General features: G+C 39.3%; 1 protein-coding gene across 1 annotated transcript in view; it reads right to left on the bottom strand.

The window, feature by feature from the left end:
- The window catches only part of FAM162B (family with sequence similarity 162 member B), a 7,474-nt gene extending 1,065 nt beyond the window's left edge, over window positions 1-6,409 (bottom strand). Inside the window, exons 1-3 of the mRNA XM_028117008.2 lie at window positions 6,229-6,409; window positions 5,978-6,089; window positions 2,407-2,515 (exon numbers count right to left, since the gene is read on the bottom strand). Coding sequence (XP_027972809.1) covers window positions 2,407-2,515; window positions 5,978-6,089; window positions 6,229-6,409 — 402 coding nt within the window. The remainder of the gene's footprint in view (window positions 1-2,406; window positions 2,516-5,977; window positions 6,090-6,228) is intronic.
- Between the last annotated feature and the right edge of the window lie 13,908 nt (window positions 6,410-20,317).

The following is a 20,317-nucleotide window of genomic DNA, read 5'->3' as shown; positions in this document are numbered from 1 at the left end:
GTTCCAGCACACATGCATAGTAGGTGGAAAGAATAGACAGAATGGGTGAAGGGGCCCTATTTGAAGTTACGACAGCTTAGACTTTTCAGAAGTGAGGGAAGCTGAATATAGGTCCTTAGACTGAAGAGTGTACACAGTCCTTAGCAGAATAAAAAAAATTAATAGATACTGTTGAATGCCTAATCTGCCCCTCACACTTAATATATCCACAGTATGGGACTGAGTGTATTTTGCCTGTCGTGCCTACCAGTTCTCTCCCCAGCTTTACACATCTCCACAAATGGTGGTACCATCCACCTAGTTACTGAAGTAAAAAACCCAGGCTTTTTGGTTTCTTTTTTCCATTTTCTTTCCTCTTCCCACATCAAATTTACTTCAAAGTTCTACCCTTTCTACCTCCCCAAATATATCTCAAATTGCTAACCTTTTCTCCACCTCCGTTTATCACAGTCTCAGTTAAAGTATATGCGTTGATTATTTAAAACAAAAGAATTGGACAGAAGCAAGAGGGAGACTGTGAGACCCACTAGAAGATATTGCAATCCATTAGGTAACAGATGTTGGTTATGTCAGACCAGGGTGATATCAGGAGAGATGGTGAGGAGTGGTCCAATGGTAGGTATATTTTAAAGTGGAGTCGAGGATTTGCTGATGTATAATGCCTTACTCGTGAGCAGCTGGGAAGATGATAAAATAGCACTTGGGCAAGGCCATTTTAGAGGGGGTGGTCAGGGAAGGTCTTTGACTGGAGTGAGAATAAGCCACCTATGGCAAGGCCAGGGGAAAGAAGGAAGCCTAGGTAGCTAAAGGGCTGAAGTTTGGAATTCGCCCTCTGGGAGAAATGCTGTGGAGAGATGTCTGTGATGCCTACATAATGGCTCCTACCACTTGAACCTACAGGCTGTGATGAGAAGTGAAGAGCTGCGTCCTTTCTCCCTGGCTACTACGGGTTTTGTTAACACAGAGGATATCTCCTATCTGGTGTTGGGCATATCCTAGGAGCTTCCAGCTAGCTTTCCTTTATTACCCTGTGTGAGCAGCTGTCAACTTACTGGAGGAAAGAAATTGCCCAGAAATTTTGAGATGCTTAAGTATTTTTAGACCAATTAGACTTCTTTAACATAAATACTTGTTTTTATCAAAAGGATTCCAATAAAATATTTTAAAGCAAAAAAAAAAAATAGAACTAGTGTGGATGGAGCATAATGAACAAAGAGAAGATATAAAACAAGGAGGGTCCAGACAATATCAGGCTCTAGTCTGTCATTTAGGAGCTAGAGAATCATCACCTTGGTGGACAGTCATTTTATCTACAGTAGGTTATAAACAAGAGATGACCAAATTTCTTTATTTCTATGTTTGAATATTTAAGAAATATTTAAGAAATTTCTCCTTTGATGAGAATCATTTCAAAGCACACGTTCTCTGCCACGCTAATAGAAATGAATGGATACGTACATGACATCAGTAAGCTTACAGCCTCGGTCCCTATGTGAATGCGTGGGCTCAAATACTCAAATACAAGATGGAGAATGGTAATTGGCTACACACGCCCAGAGAGTGAAGAAGTACGGACCCAAGCAAACTCTTCTGTGTGATGCGGCTGCCAAAACTAGTTCCAACTCTGGCTGCGCTTCTAGGATGCAGTTCACGAACAAGTAAGTTACAGTGGTGCTCTGACAGGTTCAGTTGCAAATGCCACAATGAAGAGGGACACTGACAAACTGCAGTGTGTTCAGAGGAGAGCTCAAAATAGAGGGAAGTTGTAAGGGATAGGGAAATTAAGACTGGATCAGAGAAGACTCGTGGGGATGTGTTAGATGTCTCCCAATATTTGTGGGGCTGCTCTTCATGGTAAAAATTGATCAGCAGATGAAAGGATTTGGGGAAGCAAAAAACACAATTAGAGTAATCAGCTCTTAATTTGTCTCTAGAAACCACATACTGGAGATGACAAGGAAAGGGCTCACATACAGGATATAGACAAACAAGCTGGCCTTGATCGCTTCCAATGTTTGCCATTTCTGATGATTTCGTGATTCTATACGACAGCTCTGATTGAGTTCATGACTTGGGGAACAATCTAGTCTGGGTAACTTTCACACAACAAACTTCTTGTGCAGATTTTAACCAGGCTATGAACTGTCCTGTTTTTGTTTTCATCTTATAAATGGAAACAAACTTTTGTTCCTCCTGTCTGCCCATGTAGACAGGAGTCCATTTGTGGACTCAAATTTTCATGAAAGAAATTGTTTCCAGGAGGATAGATATTTATGGGTGGCCCAAGGTGTCTAAGTTGAAATTGTGCTTACACTGAAAACACAGCAATAATTCCCAAATTGAGAACAAAGGTCATAATGTTTCTTAAAGTTCACCATTCCAGCTTTATTTTAAAGAGATACTCACCTTTTTGGCAGATGCTATCACTGCAAAACAGGCGATAATGGTGAGTCCAATCATTATGTAACAAGCTTTCACCCGAGCCTTGTTTCTTGCAGCATCTATCATTTCTGGCCTAAACCAAGATGTGTATTCTGTTAATTAATTGAAGCAATCTGCTTTTTTCTCACTGGCATGATAGACAATCATTTGTTATGTAAATATTCCCCAAATTTCCCTGAATGCCAACTGCAGATGCGGAAGACATTCAGAGGCTAGTCCATTGTGTTACCAATTTCAAATTAACAGGTATATTTAGGTCTTAATTAATGTTAGTCACCATGAAACTACAGTGTAGTATATTTAGTTTCTAACTGCTCAAAGTATAACTACTAGAAATTATGGCCTGACTCTCCATCATTTTTTTTGTCACAGATCAGGGTAAAGGTAAAAATTTAAGTCTATATATGTCTATGACTCGTGTTCAGGCCCTTCTGTTATTAAGTGGGCTTCATTTTTAGTTTAGTTTTTTTTTTTAAGATTTTATTTATTTATTTTGAGAGAGTGAGAGAGCATGGTGGTGGGAGAGAGGGGCAGAGGGAGAGTGAGAGAGAATCTCAAGCGGACAATGCGCTGAGCCTGGAGCCCGAGGAGGGCTCTATCTCATGCCCCTGAGATCATGACCTGAGCTGAAACCAAGAGTTGGGCCCTTAACTGACTGAGCTACCCAGCCACCCCTCCTTTTTAGTTTTAAACACGTTGTTTTTTAAAATTCGTTTTCCTCATTTTGTTTTCTCACTGGGCTCCCGATCCCTTCTTGCCCCCTCTCATCCTATCCCCATTCTGTGGGGACCACTATTAGAGAAAAGGTGTTTCCTTTGTGGCTTTTGCATGAGGTTTTCAAGATAAGTGATCAAAATTACAATGATTTGTCGAAGAAAAAGACAAAGTCACCTTCGTTTTCTTCTTATTCTGAAATTTTATATACTTCCTTGAATACTGGGGAGACTTATTTATTAATATAAAGTTACAAGCAAGTTGTTTAAGATTTTAGCAATGCTACTTAACAAAGCAGGGTTACAAACCTAATCATGTCTCTAGGCCTTTTATACTGAAATAAACTTTAACAATTTGCAGTAATACGAAGTGGTAGTTTATAGATACACATGATTAAAGAATGATTCTTGAGAATGTATGCAGCAGTATTCTTTCTTATCTAATGTCAAGTTTAAATAGAATGTAGTTACATTGAAAAAAAATTTCAGAAAAACAAGTTACAATTTCTTTTAAAAATGAAAAACTTTTTCTTTAACTTTTCCACCAGTTTAAAGAGCACAGCAAGCCAATATCTAGCCTGTTTTCCTTAAATTTGAGACAGGTTAATGTACGTTTTAAGATGTTAGTTGCAAACAGGTGAATATGAAGACTTTATTAGATTATACTTGTTGCTGACTTTTGTTCCAGATGGTGCCTAGAAGATATGATCTTTTTTACCCATCCATCTGGCTTTGATCTGCTATACCAAATTAGGTTTGTGCTGAAAAAACAAGAGAAAGCATTATTATTAAATATCATTAGTGTATGATACAAAGATTATAGGTCACTTGTTAATTACATGTCCATTAAGAGCATACTAAGTGAAAGCTGTTCACATTGTTAAGTCTAAAACTTAGTTTGGGAGGCATATCCCTCTTCAACAGCAATACTTTAAAAAATTATAGAAAACAGGGTGGCTGGGTGGCTCAGTTGGTTAAGCAACTGCCTTCGGTTCAGGTCATGATCCTGGAGTCCCGGAATCAAGTCCCACATTGGACTCCCTGCTCAGCGGGGAGTCTGCTTTTCCCTCTGACCCTCCCCCCTCTTTGCTCTCTCTCAAATAAATAATAAAAACATAAAAAATTATAGAAAACAACACAATGAAAAATATTCAAATACTTTAATATTTCCAATGCCAAACTATAATTCCTTTCTCAGACATCTTATTTGAAGTTAAATTCTCCTGTTTATAACATTTCTTTTGACTGCGATCCTGGGGAAATTAAATTATTTCTATAAAATGGGTCTCTTCACACATAGAGCTATATTAATGCAATATTGGGCCTACTGTCTCTTGACAAGCATTAATTTACAATACTGCAGGTTCTTTATCTTCTTTTTTTTTAGTTATCAGTTTATTTATTTTTATTTATTACTGAAGTATTGATTACTCTGTTATAGCACTAAAACTCAAAATTCCAAAAAATTAGGGATGGTATTTTAGCTTTTCTGAGGATAATTTCTGCTTTGGGCTAAGTCTGTAGTTCAGAGTCTACAGATCTCAAAGAAAACAATATTTGTTTTATAATATTAAAAAGTGTCTCTGTGGTTGAATAAATGCTGAATACAGATTTCAAATTCTGTGTTATTTCAAATTCCATGTCCTTTCCTCATTAAATAATTTGATCCAAGAAAGAGATAAAATGTTTGAGAATTCATTATTGACCGAACATTTCCCATCACATGTTTTTTTCCATTTATTTGATATGCTTTTGGTAACTAGTAAATTACAAAGTAATAAAAGTGTAGACAAGTACAGTTGAAACTAATGTAACATTGTGTGTCAAATATACTTCAATGTAAACAAGTGTAACTTTAAATTTTAATTTTAAAAAGTGTAGGTAATATGTGCAGAACAAGATGTAGGCCTAGTTTCCGTTATTCATTCTACTAGGCATTGATTACATTGTATAAAAATTATGTACATGACATCTGAAATCCTTATTTGATATTAGTTCTAGTCTCATTTTTTTTTAAAGATCAGCTTAAAAAGTAGTAGATTGGTTTTATTGTTAGTTTCCTTCATTCCCTTTTTTTTAATCCACTCCCTTGTAAAAAATGCTGGGAAGTATTTTGGGCTTGCATAAACTGAAATTGTAGAAAGATGGTTTTTACAGGTTAAATTTACCCTTGGGGTGAAGTTGTCAGCTTGAGTTTTATCATTTAAGCGAGTCTCTATCTCGGTTTTGGGATGGTGAAGAGGCCAGCGACGCTGACGCTCCGAGGGTCCTAGCCCGAGTAAACCCGGCACTCGGTGGGCTGCAGAATCAGGTACACCAGGCTTCTCCCGCCCCAGAATAGGAGGTCGCGTGGGTGCGGCTTCCTCCCAGAGGCTCTTTAGTCCTCCCAGGAGCCACGAGCCTTCGTTGGGTGGAGCAGGGAGCTGCTCTCCGGGCAGAGCCCCTCTCCCTCTCTGGGGAGCCCGCAGGCACCCGAGGTGCACGCGCGGACCATGCCTTCCGTGTGGCCTGAGCGCTCCTCTGCCTTGCGGCTCTGAGCTCCCTGGGGCTGGTATCTGGGCGATGGTGGAAGTGCCCACTGAACTTCTGGGGTTTCGCTCAACTTCACCAATCTCCTTGTAAGCTTAGGTGCCCACTGTTCAGTCAAGGCATTTGACGTTGAACCGCACTAGGGGGAGGCTGGGGAGGTACATTCCTTAAGGTGGTAGGTGCTGTGAAGCGCTGCGGCCGCCTTCTTTCCAGGGCGCGCGGCGGTCGGGACGTGCATCGACCGCGCACCCCCCACGCGCACGAAACCTGGCCACCGCACAGGCCACACTTACGGGATCCGAGGCGGGATGTCCTCCATCGCTTTGAAACGCCCGGTCCACAGCAGGATTTTCTTATCGAATTGCGAAGGCTTGTATTCGGCGGGGACCCGGTGGACCTTTCCTGCTGCGGAGGAACCGACTGACCGACGGCACAGTGGCTCAGAGCGCACTCACACCTCTACTCCTTCCCTCACCCCAGCCCCGGCTCCTCGCCCGCCGCTCCGCACCCCCTCCCTCTCAGGTCGTTCCCAGCCCGGCCTCACCTGGACCTTGGTGCTCAGAGCCGCTGGCCGCCCGGCCGCTGCAGTAGCGGGACAGACCCCGAGGGCGCAGAGGCGCGATGGGCCGGAGCGCGGCTTCTCCATGCGCTCCCGGGGCCCAGCGTAAGATGCGCCCCAGGCGGATGCGCCGGAGGCCCCCGAAGCCCCCGACAGCCGCGAACATGCTGCGCCCTGTTCCCGCGCTTCCAACCACCGGCGGAGCTCTGCCGCCGTCCCCGGCCCGCTCCGCCCCGCGGCGCTCCCAGGGGAGCCCGGGACGCGCAGCTGGAGCCTCGGGCACGTGCACGCTCGCTCCCGGTCCCCGCCCCCGGCCTGAGACCCTGGACCCGGGTGCCACGACCCTGGGGGCCGATTCATTGGCGGGCGGGGCCCAGGGGGAGACCTGTCTCTGCTGGAAAACTCTCGGAGCAGATTCACCACCTCCTGAGACTGCAGCTCCCTTTAAACGCATTTCTTTGTGTCTAGTAGAAACGCGTTTCCATTAGGCCTTCACCCTTTGGTTCCACTGTTTGGTGTCAAGAGAGTAAATCTAAACCCTCTCCTCCAGAAAGAACCAACAGTCCTTCAAGGGCAAGACACGCCAGATGTTTTCCAAGTAAGTGTGAGGACATGCAACAAACTCTGAATTCCCCCATGAAGAGAGATTTTGAAGTTGGCTCCTCATCCTGCCCTCCACTCCCATACTTTTTCTCTTTCCTAGGCAAAACAACCTCAGTTGCTGCAATTTGTTTTTCTCCATCTCTTCATTTCTTCCTAAGACCACAAACTCTCCAAATGTTCTTCAAAATGAGCCTTTCTTCTACCTTCCTCCATTTTCCCTCTGCAAAAAAGGGGGTGGGGGGATCTGCTCTTCTCTGGCATCTAAATGGAAACAGGGACTCAGGGAAAGGGCTTGTAGGAAAGCCGTCTACTCTGAAGGATTTTACTTACTCTGCTTACTCCTATTCTCGGGCAACAGACCCCAGCCAGGTAAGGGTGCTCTTCAGGACCCAGCACCAGGCCTTGCTCAGCCTCCTCCTGTTATTGTCTCTGAGGTTCCTTCCAGAGCCAGACACTGCCTTACACTTTTAGTTGGATCTCCAGATACTTCTTTTCTTCCTAAGCAGACTGTCAGGCTCTTGAAGGCAAGATCCCTGAACCTCCAAGTGTTTTTCACAAAACGGTGCTTAATGAAAGAGGAGAGTCGGTACAGAAATATGCATTTAAAGGAGTGGTTGTAGAAAGAACACAGGTTTTGCCTTCATGCAAAGGTTGAAGCCCCTGATTTGTGCCTTAAGAGTCTCACAATCATAAGCAAACCATTTACGTGATCAGTCTTGGTCTCATTTATAAAAGTATTCCTACCTCTCAAGCTCATTCATGCAATGACTACAAAAACCGGTACTGTCTGCCGGCTACTTCCCAGAGCCGGGGATAGATGCTTGAACAATGTTAAGTGGAAACCAGTAGATGAAGAAACAAAACACAGGATGAAAAAAAAAAGTAAGCAGGGGTGGAGTGGGGAAGCTATTTAGAAAGCTTGGCTAGGGAACTGTGCCTGGCCCGTAGTAACATTTCAAAAGATGTTATCATTTCTTCCCTTCACATCTTTTGTTTCACTAGTCCCAAAACACAAGGGCATTTTAACTTGTGAAATCTCATGGAGTGAATTGTAGGAAGCTATGCCCTCCCGGAAGGTTAAGGGTTATGTTTTATTTAACACTATATGCTTAGGATGTAGCTGAAAATTTTGGCATGTAGTAGATCCTTAATAAGTATTTGTTAAGTGAATAAATGAGTGCAAGTCTTCAATAATAAAACAGACTCTGTCTGGGCTAGTTTAAGAAAAGACTGAAGTATTTGAGGATGTGCTACATGATGAACCGAGTGAATTCTTGCTTGACAAAGTATGTTGCCATAGATCATATCTGATTGTTTCAGGAATATGCTAGTTGAAAATTCTCCCATTGCTCAGACGTGTTCCTTTTCCTTTTAAGATTTTATTTTTCTTCATGTTTCTGAGAAAAACATCTCTGGGAAACAACCCATCATTAATAGTTCACCAAGGAGTATTAAACTAGCCAAGTAAGTTTATTTCCCTGGAAAGAACTAAATGTCAAGCATCTACACATGATTTTCTATCTCCAGCTTCTCTAGAATTGCAGAATGACAGAGCAAAAGAATAAGAGCTTCTATCATGAGAAAAAGAACAATTTGCATTCTATTCTCTATTCCTTATGGGATTAAAATATCACTATTTGGCAGTGGTCTACATAAAAAAAATATAGCCGCATGGGAGATGTTTTCTTTAGTTCTAGAATTGGACCAAATAAAAAAAAATACTCAAATCAACTTCTAATAGAAGAAAAAGCTAATTGTAGCTAATTGTATTCCTTCCTTCCTTTCTTTTGCTTTCTTTCTTTCTTTCTTTCTTTCTTTCTTTCTTTCTTTCTTTCTTTCTTTTAAAAACCAGGACGGCTTATTTATTCATTCAACAAATATTTACTGAGTGCCTCCCATGTGCTAGGATCTGAGGTTGCAGCAGGTAAGCAAATAAAACTCTTTGCCTCTTAGAGCTTATTACTAATCCATGGTGGTTTTAGTTTACCCATTGTATACTATATTATATTACTTTTCAATCCCTGGTTCATCTGATTTGTATATACTATTTTCAGTTTTGTTCCTTCAGGGCTTGTTTTTGGTTAGTATGGCTTATGTTTCCATTTCTTAGGATGGTTTATGTTTCCATTTCTTACGGTTAATTTAGTTACACTGTTAAAACTAGGAATATATTTTAAATAAGACTATTATGTAGACTGAGTGGAAAGTGTGGGTAAATTTTAAATTATTTTATTATTATTTATTATCGAGAGCTACTGTGTGCTTCCTACTGGACTAAGGCAGGAGATGCCAAGATTACCACTGAGCTATCTCTGAGAAGCCCCACTCTGGCTAGGATGATATTCCCTCATCAGGAAAGGCCTTGCTTCCAAAATAGGGACCTTAGCTAATTTGTTTTCCAGTCCCCTACCAGTCTGTCTGTAGGGAAAGTTGTAAGGTGACAGTTTACCTGCAGACCCAACTCACTGGAGTCTCCAGTGCTTCGGGCAACCTTATTTAAGTACGTGGTCCAGGCAGCGGCCCAGCGACCCAATAGGTATTAAGCATAGCTTTACAGCACGAGCAGAAACTCAAAATGAGATCTGAAAAACCATTAATGAGCTCCTACATGCAGATCTTGTTGTTATTCTTCTTAATTCCCGTTTTCATTGCTGTAGTTCAATCTTTCATTCTCTCTCAACCGTGCCTTTGTAACGACCCCCAAAGCCTTTTCCCCATCTCTAGTCAATTCTTTCTCTCATCCTTTCTCTGCCTAGCCTCCGGAGATAGTTTTGTAAAACACAGATGCAATCATGTAAAGCTTTCATGGGACCAGTCTCTTCCCTATTTCCTCTCTAATCCCACACTCCACATCCCTATCTACAGACTACAAAGAAGACCTTTAAAAAAATTATAATGAGACAGGGAGGACTCTTTCAAAGTCTCCTGCTTTGATATTTTGCAAAGTCTGATTCAAGTTCTCTGCCTTTGTCATATCCCTAGACATTTACAATGTCACTGACCACAGGCAGGTAGGTCACATAGAATTATTATGTGCTATTACTGATGCGCAGCAGCTATTGGTTAACATTACAGTTTAGTTCTGGCTTGGATGGAGGGGTAGGCACTGTGTGTGTAACCAGTGCTCATCAGGACATGGCTGAGTTCTGACTAGATTAGTCGCTTGTTGTCCCATTGTTCTAAACATTAGTCTGAGCAATGCATTCAGAAGAAAGCAGGTGGGATTAACTGCTCCTGCACTATTCAATAATACATGGCTTTTATTTGTTCTGGAAATAGCAAATCTGAAACGCATATATGTTTATTAAGTACTGTTTAGGCAGACTGCCCCAGGACAGTGAAGGGGCATCTGCAACGGCCATGTCTCTCACATTCTTTGGCTGAAAGGTTATTTTTGTCGCCTACTTCGATATCTGTTAAGACTCTTGCATGTGTCAGATTGTAGGCAATTGCCTAATCACTTTATAATGGAGCAGCCTCTAGTCATCCTCCAGTGATCAATTTCAAACTCCAAAATTCCTGGTAACAATCTCTTGTGACACAGCATTTTATAGTCCCAAGGTCTAAATCTGCTACAAACTTTTTACCCTTGAGGCGTAATAATGACTTTATGTAATTCAAATCTTCATGCTTTCATAGAATTTTAGGATGATTTAAGAATGCTTCTCCAGCTCCCTGTCTCACACCACTCTCCTCAGACACGTATAGAGAAGTGGTCTTGCAAAATGAATCAGACCCATTATAAATGTGCAATATAATACGTTTCCTATATACTTACAATTAAAGAAGGCTGTTCATAATCATAATGTGAATGATGCCACCCCAAATTCCTGTAAGATAATTATCTTTTGTCCTACCTGCATTTGTACAAGTCTTAGTCAGCTTCTCTCAGCTGCTTATCTCTCTCTTGACTTACTTGGTCATGTTTTCTCAGAAATTGGGAACTGACTTGTTTGAATGCTTTGCCTATTCAGGGATAAAAAAAACCCCAACTTATCAAAGAATTTTCTTTTTTTTCCTCTTTCAAGCCTTTTTACTTGGGGCTACTCATAACTGATTTTCTGATTTCCAGTGTGAAGTATAGTAATATCTAGGCAGAGCTAATTAAAAGGGCGGAGACTAAGTCTTTTTTTTCATACTTCTCATGACACCACCATCTACAAATGGAAACAATTATTATTTATGATCATGATAATAAAGATATACAACAGAATTTGGTACAGATGATTAGCACAAATCATTTAAATTACCAGAGCTCTCCAACAAGAGGTCAGGCTTGGGTTAAAGAACCAAAACCTAGGGAAATTTTTTAAGGTTGAAACTGAATAGCCTACGAGAATGTTATAGAGGTTAAAGGTCAGCTATTTTATTTGTTCATTAATTTCTTCTTCCAGTCTCCTGTTTTTTCAATTTTTATTATTATAAACTATGCTGCAACGAATATTCTTGATATAGCTCCTTGGGTGCATGTGTAATAGCTTGTCTTGGGGTATATACCAGAAATGAAATTTCTGAATCCAGGAATGGTCTCATTTTAGAAATTAAATGTCAAATGTAATGTAATGATAAATATTCTGGGCTTTGTTTAAAATGAAACTGGCCTCCTTCTCTGAGCTTAGGTCTGTTTCAAGCTGAAAGACTGCCCCGGGGACAGCACTGTGTGGTCAGTTTCTTATCTATCACCTCCTGGCTTTCTGCTTCTCTTCCACCTCTGATTGGCCCTACCTCTCATCCCCTTCACCAGGTCCCCCAGGGCTCCTGCAAATCTGGAAAGAAGGGGTAGGAGGAGAGAGGCAAGGGACAAGAAAGGTCTTGACAGATTTTTTTTTTTTTTTTTTGTAATCTGATGTAGATACTCTCTGTCTTCAATGGCTGTCAGAAGCTGACCCTTTTCCTCAGTGGGGGCGGGGGCTTTCTGTAGGTTCCTGAAAGGTACTGTGCACAGCCAGCCACTGCTCAGTGGGGGTAGGTCTGGCTCCTGATGCAGCCATCTCTCCTCTCTGCTGCTGGACAAATGGCTTCCGTCACAACCTTTTGCCTTTAAATGTGTTAGTCATGGGTCAAACTCTGGGGTACGTGTGTCAAGTTCTCCAAGAGGTTTTTCCAGAACTTCTGTCCCTGGGTTTGAAGTGAGAGAAAAGAATTTCTCCTCCACCCCCTTCCTGACAATCCCGTATGGGAATCAAGGAGATTCCTAAGCACTTAAACAGCTTTCTCCAAAAATTTCTCTCCTAAACACATCCATCTCTCCTGGCTTGTCCAATGTCTTAAATATTCTTGGGTAGGTGGTACGGATTCTGTGCCCTTTTGCATATGTCAAATTTGTCGAAACCGGAAGGATTATTATGGATAGTGTAAAGCTCATGGTATCATGCGAATGCTGGAGGAGTGCAGCTAAGCTTCTAGTAACTGCTCTCAGAAGCACACACAGAACTGGCCTGGTAGCAGCTCTACCTTCTCCGATCCAGAGCCACCCTGCCTCTGTCCCGGTTGGGCAGGCCAACTGTTGTTGCCACAGTTGACCCCAGAACACATTGCCTCTGCCTATTTCCCTACACTTGTCACTGCTAAACCAGAATTTCATATGGAGGTATAGCAACAGCAAAGGAGAGTAGGAAATATATTTGTTGTTATTTTTTATTTCATCTTAGAAAGGCAGCACTCATGGTGGGCATCTGTGAGTACGTCCACATGTCCGCTATAAACCACAGAGATCTTTGTGGTGATTTCTTTTTCATGTCTTCATGGATGGCCCAGCACCTTGCTTTGAGACATGGGGATATTTAGCACCTATTGTTTTGTGTATGTTGTGAGTTAGGGATCTAATTTATTTTTTTCCAGTAAGGAGAGCCATTTTTTCCTGCCATTATTTAATGAGCCACCCATATTTCTGCATTGGTTTTTATGTAGCCGAAACATAGATCTGGCTTTCAGTGTTTTATTGGTTGGATTGCTTGTCCCTTCACCATTGCCATGCTACCTTGGATCCCCTTCCCTTGTTTTTCAAGAGTATCTTAACTCTTTGTTCTTCCACATACATTTAAAATCTGTTTGTCAATCCTGTTGAGATTTTTATTGGAAATGTGTTGAAATTAATCTGTAGAAAATTGACCTCTCTATGATAGCAAGTCTTCTAATTCGTGATTAGAAATCTCCATTTATTCAGGTTTTCTTTTTATAGCCTTCAGAAACATAGTTATTTCTCCATAAGGGCAATACTGTATATCTGTTGATTTATTCCTAGGTACCTTATAGTATTTGTTGCTTTGGGAAATGAATATTTTATCAATAATAATTTCTGATGGATTATTACCCATTGTATCCATTGATCCTGATGAACTTTCTTATAGTTCTGTTAGTTGGTTTGCACATATTCTTGAATTTTCTATTTATATAATTATATTATCAACAATAAGGCATTTCAGTTTGTTTCTTTCCCACTTTTATACCTCCTTATAACCATTGGCTATGAACTCCAGAACAATGTTTATAGGAAAGCATAATAGTGGATTTTGTCCCTGAGTTTGATGGGAGTACGTTTAAAGTTTCACCATGAAATCTAATATTGGTACTATTGTCTGAATGTTTGTGTCCCCCAAGATTCATTTCTTGAAATCCTAACCACCACGGTGGTGGTATGGGGCCTTTGGGAGGTCATTAGGTCATTAGGGTGAAGCCCTCATGAATAGAATTAGTACTTTTATTAAAAAGGTCCAAAACCCTTGTTTTTTTGGCCGTGTGGGGCTATAGGGAAAAAGATGGTCATCTAGGAAGCGGCCTTACCAGACAGGGACTCTGCCAACACCTTGATCTTGAACTTCCAAGCATCCAGAACTACAATAAATAAATGTTTGCTGTTTGTAATCCACCTAGTTTATGGGATTTTTGTTGTAGCAGCCCGAATGGACTAAGACAATTGTCTTTAAAGTTCGGGTGGTGTATTAGTTTCCAAGGGCTACCATAACAAATTACCACAAACCGAGGGCCTTAAAACAACAGAAATTTGTTCTCTTTGAGTTCTGGAGGCTAAAAGTTCAAAATCAAGGTGTTGGCAGGTTCATGCTTCTCTGAAGGCTCTAGGAGAGAATCCTTCCTTGCCTCTTCTAGCTTCTGGTGGGTGCCATCAATGTTTGGTGTTCCTTGCCTTATAAATGCATCTCTGCAATCTGTGTTTCTGTCTTCACATTGACCTTCTCCCCTGTGTGTTTGTCTCTGTGTCCAAATTTCCTTCTTCCTTTAAGTACACCATCATAAGACTTTGGGTGTTTGTATTAAAAGCTGCTTGTTATATTATTTTTGATATACTAATGAATTTCATTTAACCAGCAAATTTCTTAAAAGGACCCTCATCTTTAATTAAAAGCTTGACTGAGCATAAAATTCTAATACAAAAGAAATTACGATTTTAAAGATTGTTCCATTGAACTCTAGCACCAGTGTTGCTGTTGAGAAGTATGGGGTTATTCAGATTCTTTATCTTCTAAAGTCAACCCTTTCTTTTTCCCCCTTAAAGAACTTTTGGAATCTTCTCTCTGGCTCTGGTGATTTGAAATTTCAAAAATGTGGTGCTTTGGCATGGATCTCTTTCATCCAAAGCACTTGGCATTTTTTGGATTCTGTTTTCAAAAACTCATGTTACTTACTAATGAGAGTAATGAGCAATATCTTGAAATCTTTCTCTGGTAAATTCCATCCATCATTTTCTCTGTACTCGATTTCTGGAAACTATGTAGATGGGGGTTTCTTAGAGAGGTCTTCTAATTTTTTTCTACTGTTTTCCACCTCTTTGTCTTTTAACTTACTTTTTAGAGACTTTTCTCAAGTTTACTTTTCAACTCTACTGTTTATTTTTAAATATTTGTTGATTGCCTACTGTGTGACAAAACAGTCCTAAGTACTGTGATGCCAGTGACTCAAATGCAGATCTCCGCTCTTTTGAGATTCTTATTCTGTTTGGAGGAAACAGTGAAAACTAAACATTGTAAATAGGAAAATTAGTATGTTAAAAGTTGTATGAAAAAAGTATTTTTAAATATAACATTAAGGAGGATTCAGAATGCCAGGATAGAAGACAGATTGCAGTTTTATATAGGGTAGATATATTTTGAATGTTCAGTCAATGGAACTTCTGCAGGGAATGATGGTGGAGTATGAGATAAAGAGAAGATTCAATTCAAGAAACTTGAAAGATGTAGTTGTCATTAGATGGAGAAGAATATAGGACTGTAGGGGCACCTGGGTGGCTCAGTCATTGGGCATCTGCCTTTGGCTTGGGTCATGATCCCGGGGTCCTGGGATCGAGCCCCACATCGGGCTCTCTGCTCCTGCTTCTCCCTCTCCCCTTCCCCCTGCTGTGTTCCTGCTCTCGTTATCTCTCTCTCTGTCAAATAAATAAATAACATCGTTAACAACAACAACAACAACAAAAAGAATATAGGACTGTAGGTTGAAAAGGGCTTGGGCAGGGACAAGATATGTAGTTCAGTTTTGGATATTTTGGGTTTAAGATGTATTAGAGTTCTCCAGAGAAATAGAATATATATGTACGTGCATATATATTCAGGGGGTGGGAGAGACAGAGAGAAAGAGAGACAGAGAGAGACAGAGAGAAAGAGGATGACTGATTGACAGATTTTAAGGAAATTACTTGTGGTTTATGGGATTGTGGAAACTGACAAATCCAAAATTGGCAAGGGAGGTCAGCAGACTGGAGACCCAGGAAAGAGCTGGTGTTGCAGCTTGAGTCCGAAGACAGACTGGGGGCAGAATTCCCTCTTCTTTGGGGGACTTCAGTCTTTATCTCTTAAGACCATCGGCTGATTGGATGAGGTCCATCCACACTATAGAGAGTAATTTGCTTTACTCAAAGTCTATTGGTTTAAATGTTAATGTCATCTAAAAAAATGCCTTTACAGCAAAATCTAGACTGGTGTTTGACCAACTACCTGAGTGGGTATCATGACTTAGCCAAGTTGACACATAAAATTAACCATCATGGATGTCTATTAGACATCCAAGTGGAAATGTGAAGTAGACACATGAATATACAAGTCTAGAGTTTAGGACATGAATGGGAGATCTTTCAGTATATGAATGGTATTAAAACCCAGGGGCTGGTTGAGATCACCAAGAGCGTGAGTGTAGATAGCAAAAGGACCACGGACTGTGTCCTGGAACATTATGACTTGAAGAGATAGAGGATTAGAGGAGGAATCAGCAAAGGAAAGTGAAACAAGTATCTACTTTGATTGAAAGAAGAAGGAAAAAGGAGTGCAGTGTTTCTGAACCCAAGTAAAGAAAGTATTAAGGAGGAAGTGTGATCAACCGTACTCAATACTACTGAAGGTCAGTAAGATTGAGATGAAGAATTGGTGGTTTTAGTTGTTAGCAACATGGCACCTTACCGAGAGCACTTTTGGTGTAGTGGTGGGGGATGGAGCCTGACTGAAGTGGGTTTAGGAGAGGATGGGAATCCCTGAAGGGGTTGGGATGCCTGTTGTCCTGGCATAATTACTATTAGTGCTTTCTTTCATTCCCAAAATGTTCCTGTTTGGATGATAAAATATATTTCCCCAGAGGAGAGAAATTGGAGACAGGGAATGTAAATATCTCTTAAAAGGAAATTTGAAATAGTGAAAGGTGGAAGAGCAGAAAACTCCTCAGACATTAAAGAAGCAACTGTTAGTTTGTTTTTAATCTTAAATATTAGTACACCATGGTTAATGGATGCCCAGCTTAGCAGGTTTCTCCTTTTCTCCTTTAGTCTGAGGCAAACACAAAGGCGTATTTAGTAACTCATCAAGAATCCAGCGGCAAATCACTTGAGAATATATACTTCAGACACATTTAGTCTTCTATTTGGTTATTCCTTATGCTCCTGTCCATCTCATCTTCCAGTACTCCAGGAAGAGTGGAGTTTTCCTCTGGGAAAGTGCAAATTCTCCTGTGGTGTCAGTACCATCAACTCGGCTGGTAATGGCTAAGAGTCACTCCATGCTAGTAACCCATGCATTAGCACCTGCAGCATGCTTCTGGCCTGATGTTAAAGAAGCTTGTGCTTCTCACCAGGTCTTCCTTGTTTCTGATGTTCCAGCTCCTCACATAATTCCTAGAAGCAAATCTTAGCTATGATCAGGACTAGGCAACTGAGGTTTGTCCCAGGAAATCAAACTTAGATGATGCAAAAAAAATTTCGAATAAAGACTGTTAAAAATTATGCAGTTTTAAATTTTGTTTCATTTATATGTTGATAACACAGGTATTTCTTTGGCATCAGAGAAATATTTGAATTTAGTTCTGAGTTAACACAGTTAAGCTAGGAATGCCTGAGGGTATTTAATGCTTATTATAATAATCTATGAGCCAGGGCATGAATTATAGAACATATTTGAAATATTTCAAAATAATTTTCTTGTTACTTGCGTCAAGGGTATATTGTAAGCACAGGAAAATGCTGAATGAATAAATGATGAAATTGTTTAAAATATTTCAATGAAAATTTTGTTCATGTGCATTATAATTAGAATATTTGTGAAGAAAGGACAATTTCTATAATCACTTCTTCCCAAGGAAGAAAAATGTGTGGGAGTTGAAAATGAGGAATTATGTCCCTGCCAATATTAAAAATTGTGTTTTTTTCGAAGAATCAATTCAAAGAATCTTTCCTTCTAAGAATATATTGTTATATTAACATTTCCTAATTTCTTATGTTCAGTAAACTAATAAAATATATAGTTTAATGCTTGTATTAATCAGTATTGGTCTAAGTGGAAACATCATTACTAGTGTTTATCTAAAAGTGTTCATGAGGGTCTCAGTTCCAGTTATTCTATGGTCTATAAATAAAAAATAAAAACATAGCTGTCCACCAGGTGGCAGTAGTATGTCAAATTGTTCTGCAAAATAGGGGCACTTTACTAAATTCCTGGGATATGAAGAAATTGAGTTCTGTCCCTGCCTTCAGCTAACTCACAATCTGTTCTGCAACTCAAATATATGTACTTTGTGTCTCTTTTCTTTTTCTTTTGGTAGTAAAAATTCTAAGTACAGACTATTGTCTTGTGTTAGAAGAAAAAATGAGACTACCATAGCTATTTTGCTTAGTGTGGAGCCTGAGCTACCAAGTGGTTTTGTGATGTTCCTGGAATCATATTATGAGCATAGTGTCACACCCCTTCTGCCCCAGAATTAATCTAATAGACATTTTGTGATAGTATTTCCACTAAAAATATATATGGTTTTAGGCATTGCACTTTTTTCATGTTACTCCTTTGCTTCTAGACAGTTGAAACTGGTATTTATTGATGAGAAAGCAGTTGTACTTTCAAGGTATTCAGTCACATCCAAACTAGTGGCAATGGAGTTTCAGGTTGGTGAGAACAATCTTACTCTTATCATCTGAACATTTCAATACACCCCCTTAGGTTATTTAAATATATTATATATTGTTATAATAAAATTAAAGATAACACGAAATTATCCCATATTCTCACATTCTCAACACGAATGTTTTCTCTCTATGCTTCTTGAGAATCTTTATCTACATTTATACAGAACTCTAATTAGAGTACCCATTAACATTGAAAATTCTTCACTTAGTTCGTAAACCATTTTTTATCTTTAGCCTCATCTTTATATCTATTTTTTACGTGGCATCTTAATATTTAGTTACAAAGACATGTTATAATTTATTTTATTTTTGTGGTAGGTACAGGTTGTATCCAATTTTATATGTTGTAGTTTATAGAATGTATGATGTTCTGGATGGGCTTGAGGTCAGATATCTTGTTTAATTCTGTCTGTAAATATTCTCATCTTTATCAAAACATGTTCTAAATTTGATTCCCAGCACCTGTCAAGAACCATGTAAATGTGTGTGTTGTGTTTGCCAAGAGTTTTATTCTGGGAAATTGACTTAAGGAAATAGTCCAAACAAACAAACTAAAAAGTCTGAGTAATATAATGTTAGGATGTTTCTTCATACTTTCCTGAAAGTCTGGAAATGTTAGCATAACTTTATTTTTTGTAACTAATGTTTTTCTTTTCTTTTTTCTTCTTTCTATATTTCTATAACCAGATAATTGACAGGGAGTTCACTTGAGGTATAAGTTTTAGATCTAAATCAATTTTCTCTATATTGCAATATAATTATCCCTCTCTATTAAATAATGTTTACTTGCCTGGAATTATGTGATTTTTTTTTTAAGCGAGGGAGAGAGAGAGAAGGGTGGGGAGGGACACAGAGAGAAAATCTTAAGCAGGCTCCATGTCCAGGAGGGAGCCTGACGTGGGGGCTTGATCTCACCACCCTGAGATCATGACCTGAGCCGAAATCAAGAGTCGGACACTTAAACAACTGAGCCACCCAGGCGCCCTGGAATTATGTGATTCTTACTTCACTGAACACTTCAACATAATATATAAGTTGGTTTATCTGGGTTTTAAAATTCTAACTTATTTATGTTTGTCTTTGTGTCAGTATCGCATCATTTAATTATTGTTACTTTATCTGGAAGGACTAGTGATGCTCGGCAGTTCTCCCACCTTTGACATTAGTCTTTTTTAGAGTATTCGTTACCACTTATTTTTCTGTTTTTATTACATAAAACATATTTTTATGATTTTCATTGGGATAACACCAAATCAATGAATGGACTGGTTAAAAATTATTTTTATTTAAATGTTTATTTTGAAATAAAACATGCTCACTTTAATGAACATTCAGACAATAAAACATAGCAAGTGAAAGTCTTCTCAATCACACGCTTTTTAGGGAAAACTGTATTAACAGTTAGATACTTGTTTTTCCAATCTTTGCATATGCTATCTACGCAAAAATTATACTATCCTGAAACCGGTTTCCATTACTCATAATGGATGGCAGGGTCGTTTAATATTTGTTCATATAAACTTACCTCATTTTTTCAAATGACAGAACAGTTTTTTATTGAATAAATGTGTTATAATTTATTTAGCAAATTCTTTATGGACCTTTAATTTTTTCAAGTTTCTAAAAATTTCTTATTATTATAAGGGTTGTTATAAAGAACATCCTCTAAATAAATATATCTCTGTGTAGTTGAGAATTTATATCTGAGGTCTAAATTTGTAACAGAAGAATTGCTAAGTCAGAAACTGTTGCTTTAATTTTCATACATGTTGACAAATTGGCCTCTAAAAAGTTTCTCTGAATTGTCCTTCCCTCTACAGCATATAAAATAATTCCTATTTCCAAACTAGTAAATTTCACATATTTTGAAAGTCTGAGAATATCCGTCTTTTTATGGTTGGGTAAACATTCTGTGGAACAAACACATCCTTACCTCTTGTTCCATATCTGGTTTTGGTTGATTCACTGGAGAAATAGGTTTATGATTCTACCCTGGCATTTTGACTCGGATGCCTGTAAAGTTACTTAATATATTTCTTCAAAAGTTTAGGCATGTTAGGTCAAAGGTATGAAAAAAAAGGT

Source organism: Eumetopias jubatus, unplaced genomic scaffold, assembly GCF_037043125.1.
Source record: "Eumetopias jubatus isolate StellerSeaLion01/CBP00866 unplaced genomic scaffold, mEumJub1_p1.0 scaffold_6, whole genome shotgun sequence".
Taxonomy (NCBI): domain Eukaryota; kingdom Metazoa; phylum Chordata; class Mammalia; order Carnivora; family Otariidae; genus Eumetopias; species Eumetopias jubatus.
The sequence above is the reverse complement of the archived record's forward strand: the minus strand, read 5'-3'. Positions and strand labels throughout refer to the sequence as shown.